Source organism: Amblyraja radiata, chromosome 11 (assembly GCF_010909765.2).
Source record: "Amblyraja radiata isolate CabotCenter1 chromosome 11, sAmbRad1.1.pri, whole genome shotgun sequence".
NCBI lineage: Eukaryota > Metazoa > Chordata > Chondrichthyes > Rajiformes > Rajidae > Amblyraja > Amblyraja radiata.
The window spans coordinates 36,840,887-36,851,158 of record NC_045966.1 but is presented as its reverse complement, the minus strand read 5'-3'; the positions used below and the strand labels follow the sequence as shown (position 1 = coordinate 36,851,158).

Here is a 10,272-nt window from a genome sequence, read left to right as displayed (position 1 = left end):
TGGTCATGTTTTAAACATCCACAATACAAGGTGAAGAGCAAACTGAAAATACCACGGAAAAAGTTGAAAGTAAAAAGCCTTTTGTGATCATCTCGCTTTATTTGAAAGATGGAAAAACTATTTATTATTTCATATAAAACAATGAAACCATGAAAGAATATACTATTAGCACGAGGCAAAATGCTGTTAAAACAATTTATTTTGCTTGAGATTATGAATATATATCATTATAATGATGTTACTTAGATCAGAGTGTTCATCTTTTTTAGGCAAGACATTTATTGTAGAGTAGACCCTAAAACTACTGGCTGTGTTGAATTAGCTCAATATATACTTAAATGGAGAAAGAATTTCACTAAACCCATGTAACATCAGGCCCCTAGGTATATGTATGGCAAAATAGATAATTAATGAGAATACGATTGCCCCCAATCTTGGGTAACAGTTCTGTATTAGGTTCCATGCACACAAAGTCATCGTTTGATGTCAGATCTGTCTTTCCAAAAGTGAAGCTATTGTAAGCAACCGGCATAGATGGAGTGTCAGGTTGCATCCTCAGGACCTTCGTGGAGCAGCTGGCAGGAGTATTCACAGACAACCTGACCTCTTCCAATTCCATTCCGAGGTTCACATCTGCTTTAGGATGACCACCATTATGCCAGTGTCAATATGAAAGCAAGGTTGTGTGCCTTAATGACTGCGAACTGGTGGCTTAGACATCCGCCATCATGAAGTGCTTGGAGAGGGCGGTTATGACACACAATAAGTATAAATACGATTGCACTGGAGAGCACAGAAAGCTTCTCTCAGTACACATGATAATAAAACCAATACCATTTGGTTTTGAAGACATTGCAGTTTCATTTTTCACTGACCAACATCATAAAAAAAGTCCATTTACTCAAAACAATTTGAAATGTACCCAATTTTTAATTTTTATTTTCATGTATAAAAGTGCATTTTTCCATAAAGAATATTCAATTTGCCCAAGTTTCAGATCAAATGATTTATGCATCACAATGAAATAGTGCAGTATAGTTTTTAAACAGCATTATATAGGATATTGCATCAAATTCATTTAATTTGCATTAAATCAATAATTACAAACAATCCGAAATTTAAACACTAGCTAGTGCAAAGTAAATTATTCAGCTGTATCCAGAATTGATCCGTAAACATTTGGGATGTGTGCAAAGCTCAGCTTTTTAAATTCAGTCCACATTTCCCTTTTGGAAAACTGGAATTGGCAACCTGAGAATTTCTGAAAACATGACCCAAAGTATTATTCTGCAGTAATCACATCCATAATCTGTAGATGAGTGGAGCATCTCAATAGCATCCATTTAAAATGTTGAATAATATAGTTAACAAGTGGGGTTTGTTATATCAGCAAATGGTTAAAGCCATTGATTAGTGTTTTAGGTTCCTCACTGGAAATGTAGTTTGTTGAAAGATGCCAAGAGTGATTGTATAATGTACACAAATATTACATTATGCAAGTAACAGCCAAGTTCCCAGAGATTATTTCCAGTAAAATTACAAACTAATGTGCAAACTGCTCATAACCTTTTAACTTTGGGGCTCAAAATATTCAGAAATAACAAATAGGTTACTGAAAATTGGACAAGAATTACAGGAGTAAAGGAAAAATCATGTATATTTTTGATTTTTGTTCCAGGAAATCAATGAATATACCAACATTTCTTCCTGTAATCACGTCTTACCACCCTTTCGACCTGTAGAGCACCAAAGGCCACTTTGCAGGCATCAAATCATTGCCACTTAGTGCCTGGTTTTGCAGTATCTTGTTCTAAAGATTAATCAGAGTTCAGCGGCCCACTTTGTTTCTCCTCGAATTGTAATAATACCCAAATATCCAGATAGATCACCCATCAAAACCAAAGTTGTAACAAAAGATAACACTTAACTTCAGGAACATTTGATATTTAGGCATTTCAGCTTTTGCATCCTTATTAAATCAACTTATACTTTATATTATTATTGTAAAGAGTCAAATATAGGCTCCATGATGAACCCTTCCCTTAAAACCACAAAATAATTTCAGATTCCTTTTATCCCATGGGAATAAATAATTGACGCAGTTGTCATTAATCAGCCCAGTTACACTTTTTATGCCATATACTCCAGAAATAATACACCAGCTGTTCTTTATAGATTTGCATTGCAATCAGACTTAAGACATCGGTTTGCACAACAAAATTGGACCCGAGAAATTGGATTGCTTGTGGTCAAATTCATCTTAGGATGGGTTTCCTGTCAGGAACCAAATTGCTTCGGGTTTAATCCAGAGTTCTTCTCTTTGCAAATCTGTCAGGTCTTTTAACACCAGTCTAAGAGGCAGATGTGCTGGAGTAGTAGGAAGTGAGGTGGAACGTGTAACAATGCGAGCAGACACGGACCGACTTCATCTGTCCGTACCAAGGTAGTGGAGCCGATTGTGAGGAACAGCGAGAACAAAAGATCTGAAACAAAACCAAATTGTGGAGGCTGAGCTTCTCCTGACAGTAAAACAATACAATGAGAAAAGGACAGCATTTTCCTTACCAAATGCACAAATGTAATTGAATTTATGCAATCGAAATATGACTTGAATAAAAGGCAGAGACACACGAAACTGCAGATGCTGAAATCTGGGGCAAAAAACTTTTGGAGGGAATGAACGGGCCAGTCGGTATCTGTTTTTTCCCCCTCCACAGACGCTGCCTGGCCCTCCAAGTTCCCACAGCAGTTTGTTGTTCGCAAATTCAATGGTAACATTTACACAAGAGGGGAAAAATGGATGACTACTAAATTGCAATAGGTGATTCTTTTATTTTTAAATTCTGACTAAAAAGCATTCAGGTATAGTATTCTGGATTGAGATTTAAGGGTTGTCAGATTTAAAAAATAAACCTTCAGATTCTAGCCTCAAATGTAAACATTATATGATCTGTTTGAGTTACAGCATTCAGAGTTTGAGAATTTATAGCCAAGAGCAATGTAGCCCAGGCCTATAGTTTCCTTATTGTAATAAGGACAATTGTCTCCTTATTGTAATAAGGAGACTAAGGTGTTCTAGATGGCAGCAACAAGAGATATAGATATTGAGCAAAAAATTGGTCAAATTATATATCAGGGAGGTCAGTCATAAGGATAAACTAGAGAAACTTGGAGCAAGAAAGATTAAGCAACATAGTGGCACCACCAGTTGAGCCGCTACCTTGCAGTTCCAGTGACCTGGGTTCAATCCTGATGTCCGGTGTTGTCTGTGTGGGGTCTACACATTTTTCCTGTGACCAAGCTGCTCTGGAGGGTTTCCTCCCACATCCCACACCCTGACACTGCAAATTCCCCCTGGCCTCCAGGTGGGTGGTGGATAAAATGAGATTTGCTTAGGATTGGAGTGCAATACTCAACATGGACACAATGGGCCAAATATTCTGTTTCCGTACTGTAGGACTATGGCTCAAAGGTTGAGGTGAGAGAGTTGCATGCAACTGAACAATTCATTTAATAACCACATTACGAAAGTGCTTTGCACGTAGTTATGGGCTGATCCAGCAGACCCTGCTTGTTGCAGAGATTCACAACTCTTTCTTCCTGTTTACCTCAATCTAGAATTCTCCTGAATATTGAGGTCAGAACAAGCTGATCACCCACATGAGAGATAATCCCACAGGGAGCAAGTAGCCAGCACACTGAAGGCCTGATCGAGACAGCCTTCAGGAAATCACCAGTGGTCAAAAAGCTTTAGAACTGTCTGACAGATTATTTAAAAACTATTCAAATATCTACATCATTCAAAAATAAATGTAACAGAAAATAACGGCAAAGACTAAAGAAAAAAAAAGAAAAAAAATCAAACACTTGCTTTTTCCCTGCAGAGTTTACAAACCTATTTAACTTGAAGCTGTCATCATTTGTCACACTAGCCCATTGGAGGAAGCTGGGGGAAAAGATCAGATTTACCTTCACCATAAATATCAGGACATTCGATGTTTCAACATGCACTTGCAGAAGTTTGTGACATACTGGACATGAATTGGCAATGAGCCAGTAGTTCACTGGAAACCATCAGCTGCAGATAAACACGATTTGGCTCAATAGGCTTGGGATATGCAGAGATTGTGAAATTGCAAGTCTACCTTTTGTGTTGTGGAACAATGGCTGAAGCCAGTTAAAAAGCAAAATAGAACTATTTATTACTCTTCACCGCAACCAAAGCCTGATCCGAATTCTATAGGTCAAATCCCATACCTTTCCACAGTTCCTGCAGTGATGACGTCTCCTGATAATAGTAAATGGTGCTTTACAAGACATGCATTGGCTGCAGGCAGAGTCAGCAACCCACTCAGGAGGCACTGTATGGAGAGGAAAAGCAATTATTTCCAGGTATACTCCAAATAAACAACTTTTCCCTGACTTGGAAAACAATGAAACAAAAAGCAGCATTGGAGTATTTCCCCCCCCAAAAAAGGATATCTGTCAATGGATGATTTTCAAAGGGTAATGATTTTATTGACATCTGTATGTGGTGATTATTTCCTACACATTTATAATCTTTGCATAATCAATTAATTGCATCGAACTTGGGTGAAATTCAGGAATGTAATTTTACCCAGTAATCGAAATGTGCCCATCAATAAAAATATTATCATCACCATCAAATTGTAAATGATTAATATAAGCTTATGGCAATTTTACCTGTGGAATGGCTATTTACAGTACCTTCTGATTTGGTGCTGTTTAAATTGGAAGTTCTAGATGGAGTACGAGACTCCTGACATAGTACACAATCTTCCAAGGAGGGTTCTGTATTAAAGTGCTCCTCTGCTGCAAAAGATAAATAACAATTGCACTATTCAATGGATTTCTATCAAGCTTAAAACATTGTTTTTTCATTCAATAAATTACCATACAAGACACACGTAGGATCTAAGATAAAGTTTTAGAAAAAGAGCCATGGTTTTTCAGTGAATGCTTCCCCGGCAAATGTGCTTGGTGGCAAAAGATACAACAATCTCCTCACTGCATCATAAGCTGCCCAGTGGGAGCATGGAGGTAACACCAGGACATCATCTTTGTGGCCCGTCTTCATGGCTACTTCTAGGATCCACATTTTGCTCTCTTGCCAACAAGATGGAGCACAACAAGATGGAGCCATTGTTTAAAAAAAGGTTTTCACTCTAACAGCATGAAGTTTGATGCAGAAACGGAATTTAATTTTAAAATTTGCAACCTGTGGTCTCAATTAAATCACAAACATAATTGAGATTTGAGCTGTGAAGTGTACCTGGTTTGCACCTATTGGGCCTGTCCCACTTACGCGATGTTTTTCGGCGACTTGTTGGCACCCGTCATAGTAGGTCGCCGAAAATTTTCAAAACGTTGAAAATCCAACGGCGACCAGAAAAAGGTACGACTCTTTGGGTGACTACCCATGACCAAACAGGCGTCACCCCGCGACATGTCGTGAGTAGTTGCCCAAAGAGTCGTACCTTTTTCTGGTCGCCGCTGGATTTTCAACATTTTGAAAATTTTCTGCGACCTGCCGCGACTATGACGGGTGCCGGAAAGACGACGAAAAAAATTGCGTAAGTGGGACAGGCCCTTAAGGGTTGTAATCATTCCACAGAAGACTCCAATACAAACAGACCATGTAATCCATTATACCTTCTTCCTTTTCCACAATGTCCTCATTCGTTTCTGGTATAGCCGTCACAATTTCAAAAACAGTCTTTAGAATCAGACGCAGATCTCCCGCAAAGTTGGTCTGAAGTTGATCTGCTACACCTGTTCCAAACAGAATGATAACTTTGATATATGAATGATAGGCACATTCGGAAGCAGTCCAGTACTTTTGTTACATCCACACAGACGACAAAAAGGGTCTTATTTATTTTTGCGGACGACACAGCCCAGATTGGACGGATCCAGGATGGGGAGGAATCTGTCTACAGACAGGAAGTGTCACAGCTGGCGTCCTAGTGCCATCGCAACAACCTGGAGCTCAATGCTCTTAAGACAGTGGAATTGATTATAGACTTTAGGAGAGCTCCCCCTCCCCTCACCCCACACACCATCAACAACACCAGTCACATCTGTGGAGTCTTTTAAGTTCCTGGGACCCATCATCTCCAAGGACCTTAAGTGGGGGGGGGGGGGCTACCATCGATTCCACAGTCAAAAAGGCACAACAGAGGATACTCCATTGACGAACTGTACACTGCAAGGGCCAGGAAGCGAGCGGGTAAGATAATCTCTGACTCCTCTCACCCTGGCCACAAACTCTTTGAATCATTTCCCTCTGGAAGGCGACTCTGGACTGTCAAAGCTGCCACAGCCAGACATAAAAACAGCTTTTTCCCCCCACTAGTAGCTCTATTCAATAACCAAAAATCTGTAGCCTCCTTTTGCTCTGGTATTTTATTTAATTCACATGTTTAATCAATAATGTTTTATGTATCATTCTTAACTGTCACTGTATGTCATGTTGTCACTTGTGGGCGGAGCACCAAGGCAAATTCCTTGTATGTGAATACTTGGCCAATAAACTTATTAATTCATTCATAGTTCTTCCTTCAGATTTTACCAACATCTCTGTAAAACGAATATGCCACCCTGGTCTTCACTGTCTTTCGACACCCTTTTTTCTTTTTAAGGTGCAGAGTGGTAGCTCAGTTTCTACATAGGCCAATTTTGTCCACTTACTCTTCCGCTCATACCTTTTGTTTATAGTTGCCATCCACACCATTTGTGATATTGCTCACTTGTTTGACACCGATGAACTCCATGGGCTTTTCTGTTCAAATATTTGAAATAATTTAATTGCCACACAACCAAGGTCGGTGGTATTTGGGTTGCCAAATATCCTTAATTTATAACTATGGCAAGCAATTGTAACCCCAGTATAAATTCTAGTCACATCCTACCATTTTAATTACCATCTCAAGCTATCTACTCCAAATTGCCTTAATTTCCATTTCCAACCATAACCTGGTTAAGGTTCTTACGCGTGATCTTACTGGAGACTTATTAATTCCATGTTTATAATAGCCATGGACATACATTCCCCAGGCCACCAATTTAGCTACAGAAACAAAAATCTGCAAGATTTGTTGGGATTGACTTGTTGGGATTGGCAAATCCAACCTTGATCTCCCTGATCAAGTAAAAAAGTTAACATAAAGGTACTTCAAGCTAGAATTGTATCGTTTAGCACCAATATCAGATGCAAAAAAACCCAGAAAATCTGGAGGTCAAAAACCATTGTGATATGAAATTAGTTAAAACTCTAAAGAATATGCTGCAAGTTGTAAAACAAATCACTAGATGACTAAAGAGGTAAAGGGCAACATTGCAGTTGGAAAATGCATAAAAGCAAGAACAAATGCAAATTCTGTTGTCTGGAATAGACGCCCAAAATGGCAAAAAAAATGACAGCGTTGCAAGCACCAGACGACTTGGGGTTTTAAAATCGATGCTACATTGCACATGCCCGCCCTCTTTTCCTTGACCTTGGCAAAGTATATGGTGGTTTTGATTGATAGAGGAAAAAATACAGCATGGTAATAGGCCCTATGGCCCACATCACCATTATCAGCCCATCACACTTATCCCATTTTTGCATCTTTCTGCAGAGTCTAACTTCTTGGTTAACTCATCTGTTCCCATCAAACCCCTCCCCAAGTACAACTGCAGGAGATGTATCACTTGGTCCTACACCTTCTCTCTCATTTCCATCCAGGTACCCTGCCACCCTTCCTGGTGACACACAGGGTTAACGTACATCTTAAAACCTCATCTACTGCATTTGGTCTCGCGGTGGCCTTCTTTACATTGGCGAGACCAAGCGTAAATGAGGCAATCGTTTTGAACACTTACTGTTGCCAACGTCTGCCTGATCTCCCGATTTCTAACCATTTCAGCTCTCCTTCCAATTCCCAGTCCAACCATTGTCAGAGCCACGCACAAACTGGAGACACATGAACTTGTATTCTGCTTGGGTATCTTATGAACATTGAATTGTGATATCATCCCCTAGCCCTTTCCTTCCTGTGCACGCTCCACCCATTCCAGTGTGCCCCATTTCTCATATAATCTCCTACCTATGTGGTCAACCTATTCCTTGCCTCTCCTTCATACATACCTCTCCCACCCACATCCCCCCTTTTCTTCTACTTGTATCTCTCTCTCTCTCTCTCTCTCTCTCTAGCTTTAAATTTCACTCATTATCCAACACCTTTTGCCTCCTTTTTTTTAGCCTTTGTCACTTACTCCACCCATCCAGCAATCAAAGCCCCTCTCAACTGTATCCACCTATCATTTGCTAGGCTTTCTCCCATCACCTCTTCTCCAGCTTTTTCTGTCTCTACTATCAGTCTGAAGGGCAGCGTCATTTGTCCATTCTCTCCATAGATGCTGCCTGACCCACCGAGTTCCTCCAGCACTGTTTTGCTCAAGATTCCAGCATCTGCAGTTCGTGTCTCCATATCAGAAGCCAAGTCTTCTTTGCTTGGGCTTCTGTTTGAAAAGGTACATTTACAGGATCTACTCTATCAGAGCACATTTGCTTTAATAAATACTGCTTTAGCTCTACATATTTGTTGTATTTCATGGTATATGCCAGACATTTTTCTTAACTAATGACGGTTTGACTCAAAAAAAGTCGCAATTAATATATTTCAAATACTTGCATTGATAAGTATTTGGCACTTGGGTATATATTAATTGCTCATCTCCAACTGCCCTGAAGGAATGAGTAGTCAATTAAGAATGTAGTCGAAGGATGCACGAGGTTGAGGAGTATTATTAGAGTGAGCCGGCTTGGTTTGGATCTATCAGATTTAATTTCTTCATGAATGACCAGATTTATTGAATTCTTCTGATCTTGGTGGGACTGGAACGTAATCTCTTACCAGCCCAGCCTCACCAGCGGGGGAAAGCACAGCCTCTTTCCCTACACTGAATAACTAGTTTTAGATTCCCTTTCCATCAACCTTACTGGGATGTTCATGTCTGAAGAAGGGTTTCGGCCCGAAACGTTGCCTTTTTCCTTCCCTCCATAGATGCTGCTGTACCCGCTGAGTTTCTCCAGCTTTGTGTACCTGGGATGTTCATAAGCCAACTTCAGGTTTTCCATCATTCAATGCGCAGAAATATTCAGGTCAGTGGAAAGAGGAGCATGATCAAACAAAAATTTGAATACTGCACCAAACATTATTGCTAGTGTCCCACTCCTGAATTAAAACCCTTTGCAGATAACTTTTGTACCAAACCTAGTAGCAAACCCAAGGAGCAACATACCTGAAATACAAACAAAGAGCCGATGAAGCATGTCATTACTGTTCTGGTACCGTGATCGTATTTCCTCTCTTACTAAGGCTTTCACTATTTGTATTGCTCGCCTTTCCATTTCCAAATCTGTAACATGAGACTCATTTTCTCCTGAAGAGGATCTGCCAGCAAAGCACACACGGTGAATACAGTGGACCTCCAGAGTTATAACATAGTAATTATTAAATATGTTCCACTAACTGAAGAATTTATTCCACATTGTTAAAGGATGGACTACAATCTAGTATGCCCGACCCCACATTTTATATGCCTTTTCAGAATTAACAATTTACTATCCAAAATTTAAAAATCGAATAAAATGCACTCCCATGGAATTTGGGGGCAAGTAATAACTAAATCAGCACAAAATGTTGATTTTTAAAAAAAGTCCATACATACGGAGACGACATGGTTTTGCATTACAGAAAATCGTAATTCAGGTTGTTTGAGGATTTTCAATCACCCGGGTGGGGGTAACAGGTAGGGTGGTTGGGGAAGTAAATGGGTATCCGCTGGATTATTCTTTACAGTGACAAGGTGGCCCATCAATTCCTAATAAATTTCACATTTATGGACATTAAAAATGGTCAGAATTTGAGCTTTGGTTCTTGATACTTGGGTGGATTGCAAAAGAAACTGACCAAAACTCAAGGTGATTTAGCTGCGTTACAAGTTTGATGGTAAAACCTCAGGAAACATGCCCAAGACATTGTCAGTTCTGAAACTTTAGAAAATACAGTAAATATTCCATCCCATTCCTACCACCAAGAGAAATTTCTATTACAACTAGATGTAAAATTGGTATCTGGTTTGTACTGTACACCAGTTATTCAGTGCAAGATATCATTTTACTAATCACAGTCCAAAACACACTGTAAACTAGATAGGGACCAAAAACCTAAAGCTGTTTTACTGCAGTTGAAAGTTTCGACAAAA

At 39.6% G+C, this 10,272-nt stretch overlaps 1 protein-coding gene across 2 annotated transcripts in view; it reads right to left on the bottom strand.

Annotated features, from left to right (window-relative positions):
• Positions 1 to 907: 907 nt before the first annotated feature.
• LOC116978499 (lateral signaling target protein 2 homolog) overlaps positions 908 to 10,272 on the bottom strand; it is a 44,542-nt gene continuing 35,177 nt past the window's right edge. Inside the window, exons 9-13 of one of the 2 annotated variants that reach the window (XM_033029673.1) lie at positions 9,307 to 9,458; positions 5,674 to 5,793; positions 4,729 to 4,833; positions 4,258 to 4,361; positions 908 to 2,483 (exon numbers count right to left, since the gene is read on the bottom strand). In XM_033029673.1, coding sequence (XP_032885564.1) covers positions 2,352 to 2,483; positions 4,258 to 4,361; positions 4,729 to 4,833; positions 5,674 to 5,793; positions 9,307 to 9,458 — 613 coding nt within the window. In that variant the 3' untranslated portion in view covers positions 908 to 2,351. Of the gene's footprint in view, positions 2,484 to 4,257; positions 4,362 to 4,728; positions 4,834 to 5,673; positions 5,794 to 9,306; positions 9,459 to 10,272 lie in introns of those variants that run through there. The other variant, XR_004413464.1, reaches the window with a different exon arrangement.